Genomic DNA, 21,272 nt, shown 5'->3' on the forward strand with positions numbered 1-21,272 from the left:
TTCCTGACCTGATGTCGGAAGACCAGTGTCAAGTGTACCTGTGATCACAGGCAGGCATCTATCTGCTGATGAACTGATGCGTGATTAATCGATGTGTACCAGGAAGCCTCCTAGCTCCTAAACGTAGACATTCTTCAGTCCCAATTTCCTTAATACACTCTCCAACTATTTGAAAATAGGTAGCAGGCGCTCCTCTCCAGAAAGAACATGGCATGATAACCTGTTCTGAGATGAGAGTTTGCAGCACACACTTTTTGCTCACTGTACCTTTCACAGATGGGAAATATCCATTTGCATATCAGTCTTTGTCCCGCCCACATGGGCAGTCCAGCACCGAAATGCTATGGCAATTCACACTCTCCAACTATCCTGATGTTAAGGTGGTGTACATCCAAATATGGCAAGCTGCTGAGTTTGTTATGAATAGATGTATATCAAGACCTTCACGTCCAGACTGTCAAGCTACAATTCCCGTGTTTCACTCTCCCATTAACCTGATATAGCGGGGATATGTAGTCACAATTTATATGTGAATACATATCCCCGCTATATCAGCTTAATGGGAGAGTGAAACAGGGGAATTGTAGCTTGACAGTCTGGACGTGAAGGCGCTTGGAGGTGCTCGATATATGTCTATTCATAACAAACTCAGCAGCGAGCAATATTTGGATATAGACTGCCGTAACATCAGGATAGTTGGAGAGTGTATTAAGGAAATTGGGACTGAAGAATTTCTACGTCTAGGAGCTAGGAGACTTCCTGGTACACATTGATTAGTCATGCAACAGTTCAACAGCGCATAGATGACTGCCTGTGATCACAAGTACACTTGACACTGGTCTTCCGACACAGGTCAGAGAAATTGTATGCTCCTGAAGAAGGGGTTCACCCCCCAAAACATGTTGGGCCAGAGAAACAAAGACTTCACATCAAGGAGCATTTGTCTTCTTTGTATAATACTTGGTGTATTGTTTTCAAAATTTCAAATGTACTTCAAGGAGTGGAATATTTGTAGGGATTGATACTTGATGCATTTAGGCATATGTGTATGTGAAAATGTGCTTTTTTGGCTTTGTATCTATATTAAATTATGTTTACTTTTTGACCAAATTGTTGACTGTATGTTCAATAATTAAGGTGTGCAGGGGACGGGAGTGTCTTATATGATAGACACTTTGTATTTTTCGTATGTTGTGTAGACCTCATGTCAAGGTCTGTATTCCTCCTCTGCCCGGTAGCTTTTTAAAATGTATTTAGAGAATTTAGGTTAAAATATCCATTAATTAGGTGTCCAGGCATACTGGAATAGTTTTGTTCCTCCTCCAGACCACAAATTCCCTGGTGGTCTGGGGCTGCCATCTGAGTTGAATTTACATGGCCTTCCTGACCCTGTGCGAGACGGGCAATCGGTAGAGCTGGCTACAACAGGATTTCGGGAGAACCTGCTGGTGATGCCAACGAGAACTGTTAGGACCTCCAGGAAAATACTGTGCTCATAATGTCACTTTGTCTGAAGGCCTCACAAGATCCCATTGCCTTTATTTCCTGTTTCACAATTAAAAAGGGAACCGGAATTCCAGAGCTATTTATTGGAATAAGAACTTAACCACAGATAAACAGTAGTGTGCTGGAGGATCCTTGTTGATGCCTGACATAGCAAGGGATCAGTGAAATCCTCAGCCTCATCTCATTGCATACAGGCACCAGAAAGGTTCAAAGGGAGGTCACAAATAAGCCAATAGTGAAGGTCCATTTGTTTCTTGTAGGTGCATATCTGAATAGCTGCGTTGGGACACCATCATTGGTACATAAACCAGACACATTTCCTTCATACCTCCAGCCATGTTTCCCCTAATCAGATTCTGGCTATCCCCATTCCCCTTTGTGGTGCACACAGGACACCAGGACAGCAGGCCTTCTTAAGGGTGGCTGGTCTGCATTTAGCCCACGCCCTCTTGAGGAGCCGGAACCGCCACGTCGTCTTCTGGAGCCTGCTGCTGGATCTGCCATCGTCTGGATTCTGGAGCCGCCGACCTCACCGACGCTGTCACTATTGGTACGTGGTAAGCACTTTTCTTTTAATTCAGTTTTACTGTTCTGTTCCTATGCTTTTATTTTAAAAAGAAACCGCTCCAGAATGGCTTTGTTTTAAAATAAAAGTGTAGGAAGAAGTTGAAACTTTCACTCTCAGTGCACTGCACTGAACGTTTCCCAAAAACAGCAAGTACAAGTGTTTTGGGGTTTGTATTGTGCGTGGGAGGGAGGTGGCGATGGGGTTTTTGGGGAGCGGTGCAGGCCAGTAGGGAGCATAGTTCCACTACTTCTTTTTGTACACTTCGACCACTGATCGCTGGATGTTTTAGTTCTGACAATACAAATAACGTTAGCCAAGAAGTCCTACTGGATGCAATAAAAGGAGCATATTGGGTAGTTTGGTGTATTAAGTTCTGCTAAACTTTCAGTAAACAATTTTAATAAAACATCTTATGCATAGAGAAATTGTTTTCTGTCTTCCCAGGTATTGTCATCAAATGCCCAGGTGCTCACAGCACCCGAGATATGGACAGTGTATGCTATGCTAAGTACTCAAATCATAAGGCCCACCCCCTCTCTGACACGCGCACACACAACCTCTCTCTCTCTCTCTCTCTCTCTCTCTCTCTGGTAGATCAGGGTGCCGGTGCAACACCATTTTGCCTCAGGTTCCCCCTGGAGTAGTGGTGTGGCACGTGTCCGGAGGGCACAGGCATTAATGCCCTCTTCCATGTATTAAACACCCATGGACACATTATGGCAAAACAAGACCAAAAACATACCTGAAACAGCCAGGCCTAAAATACATGTGACATTCAAGAATGGCTAAGCCTATAAAATAATGTGCACTAGGTGTGCAGTCATCAGTCAATGGTTGACTGCTCTGCACCCAGAGAGGACAGGACATTTAAACATCACAACAGCCCTACGTAAACAAAAATATCCATATGTTGGTGAGAACAAATGGCACTGTATAAAATCTTGTGGGCTACAAACCATTTTTGAGCCTCAGCGTGTAAAGTGTCCTGCAAAGCCATTTTGAAAAGTTGGCCACCCTATTGCAAAGGGCCTTTTATCCAGGTGTGAGTTTTTGGGATAGCCTTTTCTAGAAATTCGTGAATTGATGCGATTCATGGATGATGGTTTGAGGGCCACTTTTTTGAGGCAAAGGGTGTGCCACTTTTTTGAGGCGAGGGGTGTGACACTTTTTTTTGGGTGTCCCGGCCTATTTCTTGTCCCAGTCCGACCCTGCCTCCTAAGAGTTGACCTTGGCTGCTCAGCCAGCTCAATTAATAGGTAAACCTGGGACAGCTAGCATAAAACCCATAAAATGTACCTGTGGGTTAGTTACTCGAGAAATCATCCCAACAATAGCAAAACAATGAGAAAGCAGTACAGACCGTTCTGTCATAAACAGCCAGCAAACCAAGGTCAAGAGATAGAAAGGAGCAAACAAACACCTTTCTGTGGCATCCAAGGCATGTGATATAGAATGAAAAAAACTATGGAAAATGAACAGGCCCGTCAGTAAGATTGCTAGGCAACCAAGGGCTAGCGATACATGGAGAGCATGCACCAGTCTTTCCATGATACACAGCTAGAGAAGTCAGGGTTAGAAACAGAGCGAGAACACATGTGCATACCTTTTCACCACAAAGCCAAAGAAAAGTCCCAGCAACACAGACCAGAAACTAAACAATTTTACCAAGAGTTTGGGAACCCCTCTACTGAGAACAAACATGGTTTTAAATAACCTGTTTTATGGAATGTCTTCCACTCAGAAGGGTCTACAATCCCTGATGAGGCCCAAAATGCTGAAACACATGTCTGGGTTGCTGCTGGTACTCTTGTTCAGAGGAGAATTGCCTAATATGTTGGTGCTAGACTGCCTTTGTGGGTGGGAGGACCAGACTGCTATGCACATGGATATTTCCCCTCTGAAAGGTATAGTGAGCTAAAAAGTGGTTGTAGTCCCTCCTGAGTGGTAACCTACCCACAGGTGGGTTAATTAGCCATTTTCATTCTCGTTAGAGGGGCTCCCAGACGTTTGCAGGAATGGTAAAATCTTGTGTTTCTTTTTCCTTAGCCCTCAAAATGTGAAAGTGAGTAACAAATACAGTCCTTTAATCTTGTCACAGGGTCAGGGTCTTCACCCTATCAGGTGGGTTGGTGGGGGACAGGCTACCCTACCAACCTGAGGAAGGCAGCATATCAGGGCAGATCCCACCCCAGAGGTGAGGTGAGGGACTTGGAGAGGGGGGTGTTGGGGCAGGCCCTGAACCACCTGCATGTGACTTCCTTGCCAAGAATGGTACCACTGTCAATCACTGTGATGAATCCTATGGAGTCATCACTGATCCCCAGCCTAAAGAGCTTTCCATGTGGCCAGGGAAAGGCAGCTGCTACCTGATCCTGACCCTGAAGATGGTATCCTGGGGGTGGATCATATGGGAGAAGAAGGCTGTCAGGGGGAGGTGGTGACTCCAACAGGAGAGATGCAGTATTCTTCCCTTTCCAGTGACCAAGAAACCCTAATTTCAGAATACCTGAAGGCATGTTGGCATTATTCAGAAGCTTTCAATGGTAAAACCCTGATAACCCCTTTTGTTAAACTTTCCAAACAGTACTCTATTTACTCGTCAGAAGTACCCAACACCTCTAAACCACATCTAATGTTTATGATGGTTGTTATCTAAACAAAAGAATGCAACTTAAAACAGTTTAAAAATCCTTGGAACTCCAAGTTCCAGAGAGCCTCAAGTACTGAGACAAAGAAGAGGAGCAAAGACTCCCAATGGAATGAAAGTGATGCCAAGTATTACGTACAGTCTAGTTGTCAGGTTCACAATCCGCTGCTCGGGCCATTTAAACCTGATAATCAACTGCAAGGTAGAGAAGGAAAGAAGAGCTGCAGAGAGCGTGGAGTGGGAAGCGAACCCAGAGGGTTAGGCAGATTCACAGAGGTGAGCCGTGCAGGAAGAAGGTGCTTACAGGCAACCACCTGGAGGCATAGCTTCCTGTAGGAGAGGAACTCCTGTGAAGTTATAGCGGGTACCCTGGAGGGACCACTGGAAGCGAGAAGTCATTTGCAGCGGGACCGGTGTAGACGCGGTATTGTGAAGTGGCAATGGTTCAATAGGCGAAGGAGTGAAAAGCTGACACGGGAAGGGAGAGACTGCCTAGCTTGGGACCCCTGTCCGATGACACATCTTCGCTGCAGCTGCACGTTACACCGGGGAGTCAACCCAGAGGAGTTGGGGGGCTCTGGGGAGGGGCTATCAAGTTAATGAATACTTGGGGAGTAATTTTGAATACCAACCAAGTAGATTTGAAGGACACAGGCAAAAAGGGTGCAATTCACCTTACATGAAATGTCAATTTGGGAAAACTTGGAACCCACATTGCCAGGCCAAGAGACATTAAAGAAGAAATAGAAGGGCAAAGGTTGTACAATTCCCCTTACGTGAGACGTCAGTTTGGGGAACCTTGGTACAAACATTGCCACAGCCAAAGACACTGAGAAGGAAGTTGACAGGCAGAACTTTAACAAACTCCCATATATGGGATATCAATAAGGGGTAAGTTGGAACAAGTGATATCTGGAGTCAACAAGGCATAACCAGTGAATAAGTGCAACTGTGTTGTACTTTAAAAGAAAGATAACATTGTAGCAAAGGGCTGGTGAAAGATACACATAAGGCAGTCAGCCCTTTTTGGAAAAAGATACCTGGCAGGGGGGCACTCTAGGATATCTGTACAAACCAGAAGGGGGCAATTCCTGGCAGGAGAGTACACCAGGGATTCATAAGTTGGAGAAAAGGAAAAGATAAATTGAAAGACGCCTGGCCGGGGACTACACCAGAATATCTAGAGATTCAGTTGAAAAATTCCTGGCAGGGAGAGTATACAAGGTAAGCATAATGTTGAACATTGGTGTCAAAGAAACACTTTATCATTTGAAGCAGTTGTGAGAAGTTAAAAAGAAATTTGTTCTACCATCCTGAGAAAAGTATTCTATAGAAAAGACATTTGCTTTGTCAACTTGAGGAAAGTATTTTGTGAAAAGGGCATTTTCATTGACTTTAACAGAACCTTGCTGGAACAAACCACTTTCAACAGTTTTGCTGAAATAGTTCAGGGGAAGGAAATCGACCCCTGGACACAAGGAGTATTGTGTTGGACATATACTTTTGGATTTGTGCTCATTTTTGTTGAGTTGAAAACGGACATTTACCTTGCACCTTTTGGTGTGTATGTTAGTGTGAGGGTCAGGTATATTTTGGACACAAGGTCAGCTTGCTTTATTTTTAGTTTCACGGGCTGGGAAACTATTGATAGGATGGGGACAGTTAGGCCTTTATCCCAAACCCTTTTTATTTTAATAAAAATGGCTAATGTTGAAAACATTACAACTTTGTGTCCACCTCTCGTTTCTGACCCCTCATCACTCAATGCCGTCCAGCTTCTTTTCTTCCCAAAGTTCTTAGTTCTTGCAAGACAACTCAATCTAGAATCCAAAGCGTCAGTGGAGAAGAGCAACACATAGCAGATGGATGCTCAACCGGACACAAGTACGACACTGCAGTGCATGACAGTCTCCAGCAAACCAGCATGAAATGTAACTTACCATGGCGAAAGGATAACAAGATGACAAACACTGACACAAGCAAACTTCAAAGACTGCAGGAAAACCCATGCATGGGAAGGGGATAGGCGGTATGGGTTGCATTTGAAACCCGAGTGGCGTGATGTTCTAGCCCTAGGTAAAAACATTGGGCTAAATTGGCCCAAAGGTGACTCACAGAGCCAATGGGAAGAGAGGGGAACGAAAGAACTATGAAGTCATGGGTATAAACAGCAGGTGAAAATGAGAGTAAAAGGTGTATGGCTGAGGTCAGGCAGTGTGGGGTTGGACCGAGAGACCAGGTGGAAGGAAGAGGGTGGAGCGGAGTGTTGAGTAGTCTGCAGCAGTATTGGATACACGTGAATTTAAGGTACTGAATGTGAGCAAGAGTAGTACTGTGGCATGTGTAAGGGGTTGAAGAAGGAAGCTGACACAAAGGTTGCATGGTGGTAGTTATAGAATTTTATTTATGCATAAAAGGCTCTCCCTATCCCTATCTTCTAAGAGTGGTTTCCGTGCATCAAAACGAATATTAAAGGGTACATCAGAATGTCTGTCAAATTAAACTCCACCATCCTGTGTCACTACTTACTCCTATCCCTCACACTACAAATAAAGAATAAAATAACAGAAAGTTCCTTTTTCAGGAGAATGGCCCCCCTTCTCCTGCTGCTCAGATAGCGTCCAAAACAATGTTCTCTTGCAACAGAAATGCCAGGGGGAATAACTCCCTACTCCTGGCTTGTGGGTTTCACACAGCCTTTATACAATTCCACGTCCAGGAGAATGGCTCCCTTCTCCTGGTGTAGATCTATAGTTTAAAAAAAAAACAGTTGAATGACTGCCTTCCCGTGTGTCTCCAGCACAACTCTCATTTTAGGACCAGGAGAATGACTACCTTGCCCTGGCGTCTTTAGCACAACTCCTAGTTCTGGACCAGGAGAACGACTCCAGTTCTTTCTCACAATCTTCAGCCTGATGTACACTTTGCTGCTCTGGTTTGTTGTTAGCCAAGTCCCCTTCTTTGTTGATCACTGGGCTTAATCTAGTCACTGCAATGAGGAAGTTCTCCTTATTTTCTCAGTTCCCTTTTGTTGGGGTCAGTGGACGTATTGTCACCACTGCAACAAGAAAGATTTCCTCTAATACTATCAGTATTTACTTTCGGATTCCCAGACCCTTCTCTGACTATCCCCAGTAGCAGGCTTCCCACTACTGAGGCGAGCAAGAGCTTCATGAACTAGCCTTCCTTCTATCCTTGTGTCCCCTCTGGGTCTCCCATATCTCCCGTTACCTTGTGTGGGGTTGTGGTACGTCACCGGGACTGCCTGGGAACCCATCCGCTGTGCAGTACTTCTCCCGCTTGTTAAGCGGCTCTGCTCTCCTGCTTGGTCTTCTGCCCGGGTTCGTTCGTGCAGAACAAGTGGAGGACTCCCATGGTACTTCACCGGCATCCTCCTTCCTCCGGTCTTTCAACAGTGCCTGGATCTCTGGTGCTGGTTCGCCCTCACAACTGCTGCCAGACTTCACAGGATTTGACAAGGCTGCGCTTGACATGGCTGAGCGTCACACATTTGATAGTCCTTTGTTACTTTTTATACCTTGTATCCAGTTCCTCCCATGCAGATTGTAAAAGTCCTTTCTCTTTGTTGATAATTTAATTGTCATGCCTCCTCTGGGCCACCGCGTACCAGTACTAGCACAGTCAATGACCTTCATGTCTCCTGTGCTCTTTCTCGTCCCAGTACATTTAGCTTTATCTCCTGTGTTACAACAATACATAGGTTTACTTTCAATAAAATAGTTCTGAACAGTGGGGAGGGCTAGGGAAGGTTGGGGAGCGACAACCTTCAATGGGCTGTACTCCAGGTGATGGTCCTTGCCCCCAGAGGGGGAGTCACTCCCCATGAGGTTCTACCACATTAAACGACACCTAGGGGGACTATTAAGTAGCAGCCGCACCTCCCTAGCCTAATGGAAAAGGGCTCCCCATTGGGGAGAAGTGACAACACCTTGTGAATCGCCACACGTGGTGGAGTAAGGAGTCAGACAAGGGGGTAGCATTTTTCAACAAAGTCTTATTTAAGAAATAAAGAAAAAACCTGCCTCTCCCCGTCTCTAAAGGGTTATCCCTACCTAAACAAATATAAACTCGGGTGCTCATCATAAGGATGTTCGAACAAATCCTCTGTCCAAAAACCTACTCTAACTCTACCACTAATCTACAAAAGGCTTCAGCATCCAAATGAAAATAATACCAGGAGAATGACTCTCTTCTCCTAGTGAACGGGCTCAGTCTTTATCGCTTTTCCAAAACTCCTTTGCTCTAGCTTCTGATTCAACAAAGAGCATCTGGTCAGTAAAATTACTCCCTTCTCCTGATCCACCTTGCACAGCCTTAAGGGCTGTCTTAGGATAGTCTTTTACAAAAGACCTCAAAAGTCTCTTCCCAAATACTCCTGAAAGTTTGCTTTACAGTTCCAGCAATTCTTCTCTGTCTTATGATTTTATTAAGATTACTTCCAGACAGCTCTTGTTGTCTAGTATCCTCTTTACTCTTATTTGGAATACCACTGTGATGAGGGAGATTCCTCCCAATGCAGTCTTGAATCTTGGTTCGCTGGATATTACTACTGTGAGGAGGGAGATTACTCCCAAGGTCCTCTTGTCTCTTGAGCTGTGCCAAGGCCCTACTGGGTCTCCCGCTACTCCAGTTCCCTGTTGCGTGTCGGGACTGCATCACTGGTTCTTCCTAGGGTGATGGGCTGACGCGCATTGCTTCAGAGCTTCCTACTTTCTTTACTCGGTTCCCTGCTTCATGCTCGTGGCTCCCAAGACTTGGGCCACACGGCTCCGGTGCAGTTGCTGGACTAAACAATCCCCTCCCCTAAGTCATGCCAACACTAGCTTCTGTCTCACTCTTCCACCGGTCACCAGCTTGGCTTTCATTGCAGTGCTCTGCTGAGCGTCCTTGAAGGTCCCCGCCACTGGGGATCAGTGTTTGTGCAGCTTTATGTTCCAAGGTCCAAACTTCCCAAGCAGGGCTGGCTTCACGCTGGCTGCTCTCTCTATTTCCCAGTCCTTTCTCGCTCTTTATTTCCTGTGGCTGGATCCTCCCCGCGTATAGTCAAAGTCCTTCTTTACTGTTGAGATTATCTTTATGCATCCTTGGGGCCAACCCTTCCAAGTACTATGGTAAGGCAACCACCTGTTATTACTCAGCAGGTCTCTTTGGCTCTTCTTCGTCTGGGTTATATTAATTTGTTGGTCAAAGACAGAAGAGACATTACCATAACACAGTTGTCACGACCCTCAGCCCTGACCCCCACTGGCAAGCCCACAAGCCAGGTAGAATCAGGGCTCGGATCTTTAATAAGGCAAGACTTCCACTTTTCAAGCCCTCTTGGGGCCAGTCCTGGCGCCTTTGGCGACAGGCTAATTAGTTGGGAGAGGCATCTGCTTAAGGGACTACTTTATTAAGGCTTTCAGCCAACATGCAGGCATCCACATAGCTGGGTTCCTAGAACCAAGCTATGCAGTCTAGTGTTTTGGGTGTGGTGGCCTAGGGACTAGTTTACCTGGACTACTTTACAGTGGCTATTTAAACCACACTCGAACAAGAAAACACGTTTCGCGTTACTTTGCTTCTAGCAACGTGACGCTCACTGTGTCCAGCTTCTCGCGGACCCGACGAATTCCGGACCTGCAGAAAAAACAAACATCGTTAGCAGCAGAATCTTACCTGCAATCTTCATCCATCTCTGCTCACAGCTCCTGGGCATCTCTGTTGGAGGAGTTCGCCGCCCGGATCGAGGGACCTGGGAAAAGGAGAAAGACATTATTAACGGAGGTACTAGAGACATTACAACCATAAAAGCGCTTAAAGACTGACCTGGCTGGTTACTTCGGAACCGGCACTGCTCCGGAAATCCCATCTGTGCTGGGTACTCTCTGCGACCTACGAAAAGGGAAAAACACAGGTCAGTGAGGACAAGGCATCGCTGCGCTACGCAAAGCGCCTCCTTACCGCAGCAAAGCGCTATAGCGCGCCATCATCTCCTGGTGAGAACCAGCACATCCCGTTCTCCGAGTGGACACTCCACGCCCCTAGAGGAGATAAAAAGAGACATTAGAACAGACAAAAGGCATGCAAGAAATACGACACCATTAATTGCAATAAGACCTACCTGAAAGTCACTACAAGGGCCAAAGTCAGTGAAGTAACTGGACCGCCAGCGCCCACAAAAGCCAACGCGCCCCTGCCCGGAGAGCCCACCGATTCCGGCAACCAGGTGAGAAGAGAACCTGGAGGGGCTGGAAATATAAGGAGGTGGGGGGTTAAACTGCTTACCTTGGTCGCCAAGTCCTGACATAGTCTTCATTTTTCAGGCACAATTCCCTTGACACTGAGACCACAGGGGAACCATCAGGAAGGGCATCAGCGACCAGCTGGCTGGGTGGCGTCCCCGTGGATACCAGGTGAGCGTAACAGTAGTATTATAAGGGATTTCTGATAGGCACTTGGCCCCAATGGAAAAGGTGTTAGGGAGTTCCTTCACAGAACGGCAGTCCTTATCCCCATGAGGGGAGTCTCTCCCTGCAAGGTCCCGTATTCCACCACCTGTAGGGGAGACTATTGGGTAGCGGTCTCACCTCCCTACCCTCACAGGGAAGAGACTGACAGAACCTTGTGAATAGTCACAGGTACCTAGTGTGAATGGTTGAAGTTGTGGTTGTGAGAATGTGTGATAAGAGTAGATCATAGAAAGGAGGTTTGTGAGAGATAGGGGAGAGTGAGAGTAGAGGATAGAAATAGAGATTGAACAGCGAAACTGAATGAAAAAGAACAGAAGTGAGATTGAAAGGGGAGAAGGAGGCAAGCATAAAGAAAGAGGGTGGAGAGAGGAGGGAGGAGAAGAAAGAGAGAGAGAGGAAAGGGAGGAGTGTGAGAATACCAGAGGGAATGAGGGAGCTAGCGGTTGGAGACAGGAGGGAGTAGTCAGAGGACATGGCATGTAAAGAGACAAGGGAGGAATGTGAGGAGATTGGAAGGACAGAAAAGAAGAGAGAAGACCCAGGTAGATTGATGGTGGCGAAAGTGAGAAGTAAGGAAAAAGAGTTTAGGAGGAGAAAAAGGGCGAGAGAAACGAGGGTCATGATCTGATAAAGGAGTGAGAGAAAGATTGTGAGAGGGGACTGGCACTATCTTGAACATAATTGATCAACTCCTTTCAGGCATAAACAGCTGGCATACTGATAACTAACACTATAATGAAAGAGCTTGTACTTACTTGAGTCAGCTGTCCAAATCCCTGTGGCCAGGCACTCTCACTGTGGATATCCGTGGGAAATCCTTTAATGGGGGATCGATCTCCATGGCGATATAACTGAAAAACAGAACCAAATAGGAGGTGCCCTTTAGAAACAATTCTAATCAGCAGAGGAAAAATTACCTATTCTGGTACTGCATGTGAGAAGCAAAGCAGTTTCTAGAGAATAATGCACCCAGACCAAAACACTAGAATGAGCCCCCCCCCGTTGTTCCCATAGCGCAAAAACACATGCCAACGTGACCCATCACTTTCAGAAGATGCTTGTGCAGGGCCGTTTTTTCTTTGCATTCTGAGACTTATTTATTTGGCTGTTACGCACTCATACAGCAAATAAATTATGTTTCAACGTGGCCAGAGGGCAACAGAGAGGGGACATGAGAATAAGAGACATTAATAAACAAAGATAATAAATACAGTGGAGGGGAAAAAGAAATGACAAACCTACTATGCATTCAGAATGTGCAAGTGCAGAAGCGACGGGTCAGTGGGAGTAGGTGCTGCGGTGCCTGTGTTCATTGGTGAGCGACATATGAAGTGCATGGTAAAATGAGTGCAAGCCCTCAGGACGGAGGGTGTACAGAGGCAAGTGCTGAAGATAGAAGCTGGGGGCGATTGAGTGTGGGAGGTCAGAGCCCAGAGGATGCATAAGGGCCCTGGTACCTACCCAAAGCAACTGTAACATTAGCAGAGGAGAGAAGGGGGGAAGGAGGAGGTAAAGAGGAAGGTCTTGAGGAGCTTACAGAATTTAAGGAAATCCTGCTCAAGATGCAGAGGCGGGGAGTGTCTGTTCGATAGAAGGAAGCCAGCTGGGGAAAGTGATCAACCTCCTGCCCTCTGTTTAGCGAAACACTTTACACAGAGAGGGTTGGTGCAGGAGGAGCGCAGAGGTCTAGAAGGGGAATATTAAGTAATAGAGAGTTGCAGATAGTGTGGTCGTAGGCCCCAGAAAGCCTTTTGGATGATACAGATGGATTTGAATTTAATCTGTGAAGCAACCAGGAGCCAGTGAAGACTTTTTTGGGCAGGAGAGATGCATTACCTGGCCTTGAGGTCAAGGATAAGTCTTGCTGCCCTATGCTCGATTAGCTGTAGGGGATGCAGAGTGGAAGAAGGTGGATTCAGGAGGAGGCTATTGCAATAGTCAAGCCTGGAGAGAACCAGGGCTCGGGTAACACTGAGCTTCTGAGGGAAAGTTAACACTGAAATTCTAGAATACAAGTCCCAAAATGCAAAGTAAATACTAGGACTGGACTCCTAGCTCCTAAACGGAATGGTGGTATATATGCATGTATGCATAAACACTGCACCTCAATCCCTCCCCAACCTCATTAAATTCTTGTGGTTTCAATAGTTTTATTGACTTAAAATTAGTAGATAAAGAACAACATAGAACTCAATTTTCATTATCTCATGCTTATGTTATTTCATTAACGAAGATTTGCCTCAAAAGAAGCATCTATCAGTGCTGTGTGATCTGTTCTTCCAACTATTAGAAACAAATAATTAGAAATGTAATCAAGGTGAGAATAACTTCTTTGAAATACATATTTAATATTAGGCCACTGATATTATCATCATCATTAGGGTATTTATTGAGCGGAGGCCTAGCTTCAGGAAGAAACGGAGTGCTTTACAAGTCATTGGCGGAAGGACACAGTGAGGGTAGCAGATACACAATGGAGGGTGGAGCGAAAAACAGGGGTAGTCCAGCAATTAGTCAGCAAGAGAACTACAAGCAACCAAGGCTCAAAATATGCACTCACCACTAGCCATTGGCTAGTGCAAATGGTCTCTTGACGAGTAAGAAATAGTGTTCTGTGTGAGTGTGGAAAATCGAGGTGGAAAGTGACTTTCTGGCTGGCTAGTAGCTTGAAACTTTTAGCCCTGATGAAGTGCCTAACGTACCACCCAGATAATGTTCAAATGCTCCAGGACAAGAATGGAAGGGGGTCTGGCAGAAAGGAAATGAGTTAGGAGCTGAGGATATTGAGGCAGCTCCAAGCCATAATGTTAGGTCATATACTTGGCGCGTAAGAACACCTTTAAGTTGCTTCAAAGCACCATAGTGGACGGGAGAAGGAAAGGAGATATTATGAGGAGATCGAGCCATGTTGTTTATTTAAGTACTTTCTATCAATATCTGTCAAGTAGACATATAGGTCAAAACCTGGCATACAGTGAGTACTTGAAAATATGATGCCAATATGTTGTATATGTTGACAATGACATGAATGCCTATGCAAATGATAGCAATGGTGGACTCATGGAGTAAGTCCTTGGCATACAGTGCCAACAACTGGCACATAATTGCAATTTCTGGCATATAATTCAAGTGTATGGAAAAATCTCTTAAATACCTAGCAAAGCTTATGAGTTGCTGCCGTCTAATGACAAAAGCTGGCAGTTTGTAGGAGTACTGCTAATCATGTGAGCACCATGCTATATGATGACAACACATGCAATATGATATGTGTGTGTTAAAATATGACAAAATCTGCAAAGTTATGGTAACCAGCGCATGCAATCGTAACACTAGACAAAACGTGAACGTGCTGGTACCTGGTCATGTGATGTTAATGCATAGCTATAAATAAAACGCTTTCACTACAGACAAGACAAAACTGCTAGCTTTATTAATGCTTGTTTTCTACCCGTGCACAGAGATCTTTTTCATGCAAAGCTCATATGTGCATGATATTGCGTTCAGACACCTACAACTCCAAAGAATGCCAGTTATCCAGTCAAATGCAACTCACTCTTCATAACTTAATTTGCTCTAACCCACAACACTTTGGTTTCTTTCCAAATCCTAGCCCCTTTGTCTAAAACTTTAAGAACAGTAAGAAACAAATTAGTTCAAATATTTTGTTCACAATATCCCCAATGTCTTCTTACCGTTTCCCAGTACACAATATAGGGAGGCTGGCCATGTGTGACCACGTGTCTCCATGTCACTATGTCATCCGTGGGTTCAGGCCAGGTCAGGATGGGTTTTCATTTAACAAATCAATGTACTCTGGGGGTTGGAGTCTTACTGTTTTTCAACTGGATTTATGTACCAGAAAACAATGATTAAAAAATAAACTAATAAATGGTGTCCCTTTGACACAGTCACTCAATTGATCACCATAAAAAAAAACAGAAGAACATGAGCCTGCCTGTAACTAATTGAGTGTATTCTATCTTTCTCCCGAGGGGGAGCTAACCACTTTGAGGCTAAGGAGGTGAACCTGCTCCGCAAAACCCTCCCTAGAGATCTGGGCAAGTGGGACTCACTGGGAGTGACTCCCCTCTAGGGGACAAAGACTCATTCCCACAACAAACTCCCTGTGCAAGCAACACTATCTGCCTATATGGGATTGCCTCCCATCACAAGCAATGTGTTTCCCTCTTGTTTGGTTTCAACTAATGCTGGAGTAAATAGAACACATGAAGACAAACGGAACGCCCCTTTGCGCATTAACGCTTAAGTAACAGAGAAAAACTGTGTTAAGTGCAAGTAATAATTTTACAAAGTGAGAGAAAGGGGAGCCCAGTAGAGAGGCCTTTGACGAATCAAGGGAATTTGTTCCTTCTCCCGAAGGGGGAGCCCTCCACCCTCCCCCCCTGTGAAGCTAGGGAGGTAGGCCTGCTCTGCAGCACACTCCGTAGGGGTCGAGAGAAGTGGGACCTCACTGGGAGAGTCTCCTGTTCCTATGAGGAACTCCCAAATTCTTGTATGGCCTATGTGGGAATATCAGACAACTTGAAGGACATTCAATACAGAAACTGGGAAGAAGAAGCTGCCATTTGTTATTGTCAACCAGGAAATGAATGTCCCATTTAACTGGGATGAATACAATGAACTGGAGAGACGCCGCAGCAAGCGGAGGCTGAGAGGCACGTACGTCAGCCTGCAAAGCCTCAGGCCAACGCACACCTGAGCAGGGAAGGACACTGCAGACGCCAAAGCCCAGGAGTGTGAAAACTGCAAGGAAGCCGAGACCAGGGCACGGGACACCGAGCGCCCAGCGAGAACGAAGAAGAAAGAAGGCAATAGTGGTTGTGTGACCACAGAGATTCTGTGGTGGACTGGCGGTCCCTCAATCAACACCGAGACCAATATGCGGCCTGACCACCTACTATCTGGTTACCCGTGGAGCTCTTAACCCGAAATGAGGGAGGATACGGAGCTTGGGATGGCAGAGACAAGCAAGAGGCAGAGGAAACAAGGTAAACAGAGAACCTCCAAACATACGAAGGCCCTGGTGATGTTATCCCAGGCAAGTCCAGGTAAAGAGGAAAACAGGAGACCCAGGAGGCCTAAGGGGAATCGTTATGGGACTATTCATGCTCGTCCTATTGATATACCCGAAAGAGTAAGAAAATGGAATGATGATTACAAGAGAAGTCTTAATATAATAAACCTGGAAAGAGACATGAAAGTTAAGAAACAAACACCTGAGGAGAAAATCAGAGTGTTTAATGAGAGAAATACGAATGCAATAGGATCTTTAAGGCACATTCGGAGTGAGGAGATAAAGAGAAAGAATATTGCGACATTAGGAAAAGAGAAGGGGATATAAAAAAAGATTTACAGATACTGGGTATCACTACCTTGGGAAAGTAACCCTATATGATCCAAGTAATTGTTCAGGGTTCAAGAAGCCAACGTTTAAACAGGAAAAGGACTGTAATAAAGTCTTGAAGGAACTATATGAACAGATTAAAGAAGTCACAGGAGAAGAGAATTGCAAGAAGCAAGCACAAGGAGAAGGGGGCCATTCTCCGATCTTTTGTTGTTAGAATAGTGATAGGATCCGTTAGATTTAGTTTGGACTGTGGACACTTTTCTTTTGGACATTCACAAGACGACTGACAAAAAACTTTAGCTAGTTAAATAGGTAGGGAACACCCCATAGAAAAAAGGACAGCTAGGCATTATATTTATTCTTTCATAAATACATCATTGAAATGACCTCAAAGAGTCAATGTCCTCTTTCTGACCCACCACAGGCCCCCGTACTGGTGGTGCCACTCCATCATTAAGGGTATGACAGACCCCAGCAGAGAAAGAATCAACTAAAAAGAGTATAAGGGACTAATAATAAGTGGATGGAATATACAAGACTCCATCCAAAAAGATAGCAGGAGGGGCATTGGTAGGTCTCGCACCCTCTTGGACAGTCGACTTGTATATACAGCACAAACTACAGAAACTCATGAAAGAGACGCAGAGAGTCAGAATCAATAGTTACTACTAATTTGTTGTCTGAATGTGACAAAATCAGACTTGTGGCAATTGAAAACCCTGAAAACAAAGCTCCAAGACAGACGGCTGAAGGGAAGGTGCCAGAAGTATATTTTGTCCATTTTGAGTTATTAGGTCTAGTAATAGACTAAGTTAGGGTTAGTTTCTGGACTGAAAACATTTTTCTTTGGACTCTTGACGAAAGACGGGCACCCTTAGTTAGTTTGGTTAGGTAGGGAAGATTCCCATGGCAATAGGGAGAGTCAGTCATTTTTCTAGGAATTGCTGTATCTCTTTTACTGTATTGGGCTCTGGCGTGTTTCTCACTGCAACGGCTCTGTCTCCTGATTGGTTCGGGCTTCCTCGCAAAACATTCAGTCGCTCTGGCATATTTTGAGGAAATATTTACACCCCTCCAATTAAAGAATTCAACAGCCACCACTGGAATGTACAGCCAGAAACTGAAAACTGTACACAATTCTATAGAGGCAACGTGATATTCCTGCAACCATTGCTAAAGAACTAAGGGAGCAGTTGCCTTTTCCCCCTGTATTCGGTGCCTGTGGGTGATATTTCATGTTTCAGACTGTCCTTGACTATCATTTGAAACTGGGGAATGAGTGATATCTCTTCTGTTGAACTGACTCTTTTTGACTGGCTATTATTTAAGCTGAGCAGCAAGTGAGGTCTCTTCTGCAAAGGGAAACTGAGACCTCAAAGCAATCCCTCAATTAGGTTTTAAAACCTTTAACAGCAAACAACAATGCTCAGGGGCAGACCATTTTGTTGCTGAAGAGTTGTAATTAACCAAACACTGGTTAAGAGAGCCAGATATGTCTACCAATTCAGGAAGCAGGAATCAAATTGTAACACATTTTATTAATGTTAATACAGGTTTAAAAACACAATCAAAATAGGAGGACTAATAAGTGACCACTAGTGAATTTCTAGTCGTATACACAGTGCAAAACATGACAGGAAGTTGTCATGTTCAAAGCATTTCAATTGATGCCTTCTTTTTTACTAATAAAAAAGTGTCTTGTGCAGTGCAGAATGATTAAGACAATAAAACGCATCACGCACTCCATTCATACTGATAATATCATACTCATACCAATTCATACTTCAAGAATAACATCCCAAAATGTTTCTTTCCATCCTGTTGGAAACAATATATACTGGCAATTCTTCAGGGGCTGTCTGAAAATAACATCAACACTGTTGTCCAAAGAATGTGCGTACACAAGAAAAAATCTCCAATGAATTTCTCTTGATTTTTACTATTCAAGAAAAACATAAATTCTACTATTAAGTTGCTTTTACACAAGATTAATCTATCTTCTCTTCTGAACCAGCATTTGGGAACATCCCCATAGGTAGGTGTTTACGGGCGCCGGGCCTGCAATCTGGTGAGGAATGACAAACGACTGGTCCTTTAGTCTTGTTCATGTGGAATTTGAATCTTTTGTGTCCACTCAACCGAAAAGCGTATCAGATTTCCTCGGTTCTTGTAGCCGGCATGGAACTTGCCACTTGCATCTGGCCCTGTGGATGGCGGTAGGCGTTCACATAATCCCACTATCAAATTTTGGGTGAATAACCCATGCAGCATATGATCCCGATTCGCCAGCTACTCGTCTGGTTCAGCGGCCGTCTTGCGTACAGTATTTAATTCTCAAACAGTCTCTTGTGACTTTGTGGATCAGTCTCTTTAGTTGATCAACTGTATTACTAAATCTTTCTTTCTCTTTGGGAATCCCTTTTGGGACTTTCTCATAGGATTCATAGCTCGCAATGTTACTGTTAGTGTATCTTGTTAAAGTATTATTCTTCAGGTTGGTTTTGCCTCCTGGAAAATTGTATATCCCCTTTACTTGGGATACTTCCCTTCATATATAGCCCAGTTGACTAGTTCTCTCAAACTCTAGCTCACACTTTGTTCTCTCTCTCGCATTATACTCTTCTTATATAAGGTATTTAGTTACTTTCACTTTTCCCAGGGTATTTCGTCCCACTGCTTTTCTCTTGCTTTGTTTAGCTTTTGAACAGTTACTTCTCCAGTGTCAATAGGATGTGTTTCCAAGTGAACTCTGTTTCATATTCTTCACTGAGACGATTTTTTTTATGCAGTATAACGATTCCCTGGGTGCCTGCCCCGCTTCCTGTCTTTCCTGTTACCTTCGATCCTGACAGGGGAAGTCCTCTGGGGCTTTGTTGGTTGGGCACCTGACCTCGGATCACAGACCGATGTTTGCTTTGTTTCACTGGTGTCTCCCTCTATCCGCTTTCACTTGCTTCTTCGTAGTGCCCCGGTACTTCACTGTGTGACTGGACACCTCGTGACTCGCTTCTGTTGGTGGTCCTGGCGATAGTTTGTGGATAGACCATCCACCCCAGCTTCTCATTCATGGTCTTGTCACCACTTTCTCGCAAACTCCTGCCTGGCTGGTTTCTCTCTGTTCGTGTTCGCAATATTACGGGTATCCTGCACTGCGTTCTCAGGTGAGTTCTCAACTTGCGGGCTTCTGGGTTTCCGTATTCCCCAGGTATGACATAGCATGGGAGTTCTGCAATCATACATACATGCTTGTCTCTCTTCTGGCTGCCTTCTCACAGAAGACTCATTAATCAACCTACTCGTCCCAGTAGATTGGTCATTTTGTATTTGAAGGGATTTGCTTGTTTCCCATAAAATAATGGCATTGATGATGTGTTTCTTAATCCCATATTTCATATATTCTGGTCCTTTCAGCATCCCACTTAAGCTACAGTATGTTCAGCCCTTGGGAGTTCATCATGGGAACGGGAGACCTTTTCCCCAAAGGAGAGGTCTCTCCCACTGAGGCCCCACTTACCTCAACTCTAGGGAGGGTATTGCAGAGTGGGCTCACCTCCCTAGCCTCACAGGAGGGGCTCTACTTTGGGAAGAAGGGACGAAAAGCCTCAGATTTCAGTTGCAAGACAAATGAGCGCAAGCTGATAATGGCACATCTGTCCACCTCTCCAGTACAGATTGGGGGAGGGGAGATTGGCATAAGGTCTTGGAGCCAATCACCAACGATGTTAAGCAGCAAGAAGCAGATCAGGGAGGCAGTAGTGTGGAAGAAGTCTCCTCTGGCTCCTTGCAGCATGCTAGCGCTCCAAGATGCAAGATGGGGCTTCCTCTACAATTTTATATCTGGACTGACCTGCCTGCTTACTTTTTGAACAAAATAAGTATGCCATTATCAGCATAAAACTATTATACGTCTGTTATATAAGTCATTTAAGTGTTTTCAACAGTCACCCATTCTTGCCTCACCAACCCCTAACCCCCAACTCAGCATCATGGTACAAACATATCCATGACTCCCACCTTACTATGCTGGCAGGTTGCGAATGGCTCGCATCACTAAGTCACACCTCACAATCGCCACCCTACTGCTGCACACACTGAACTCAAGTCTTCAATGCCCTCATCCAAACCTCCCTTTCAGGATTGTAGACACCATGTTCGGTAATCAATTGTCTGCATGTTGTCCCGGATGTCTGTGACCAATTCCTGAATCTGGACCACTCAAAGAGACTGTCTGGTTTCTTAGGCACTGCCACCAACATGGAAGATGAGTCCACGAGGACTGCTCAGGAGCAACTTTTTGGGTGTTTTATAGTTGAGGGAGAGGTGGGTGTGGGGATACAGAGTAGGAGAAAGCGTCCGCAAATGCAATCTGGCTCCTGCAGACCTTAGCAGAAGCACAATTGACACACAATATATTGCTGCACAAATATTCTCGGCCCATCCCCAGCAGCTTACGCAAACTTGAAATGTAACTGTCACGTAACAGCAACCCTAGGTCTTGAATTAGAAATGGGCCATTTTAACGTTTTAATAACTACTATCTCTGAAGGAAAAGATGCGATAGCCAGAATTGAGGAGGTGACTGATTGAAAAAGCCAAATGTAAGTTGCAATGCACCAATGAAAGTTACACTGTGCATTAAGAAGCAGCCGACTGGTATCAGACATCTGGCACAGTTAAGCTTTCTCAAGCTAGAACTGAAAAAAATCAGTT

General features: G+C 44.9%; 1 protein-coding gene across 1 annotated transcript in view; it reads right to left on the reverse strand.

Moving 5' to 3' along the window:
- Nucleotides 1–21,272, reverse strand: part of ACP2 (acid phosphatase 2, lysosomal) — a 714,504-nt gene that overhangs the window by 562,630 nt on the left and 130,602 nt on the right. The window contains exon 2 of the mRNA XM_069623159.1: nucleotides 11,950–12,045. Within this exon, the coding sequence (XP_069479260.1) occupies nucleotides 11,950–12,045 (96 nt within the window). The remainder of the gene's footprint in view (nucleotides 1–11,949; nucleotides 12,046–21,272) is intronic.

Source organism: Ambystoma mexicanum, chromosome 11, assembly GCF_040938575.1.
Source record: "Ambystoma mexicanum isolate Mex_15411 chromosome 11, UKY_AmexF1_1, whole genome shotgun sequence".
In the NCBI taxonomy this organism is placed as follows: Eukaryota; Metazoa; Chordata; class Amphibia; order Caudata; family Ambystomatidae; genus Ambystoma; species Ambystoma mexicanum.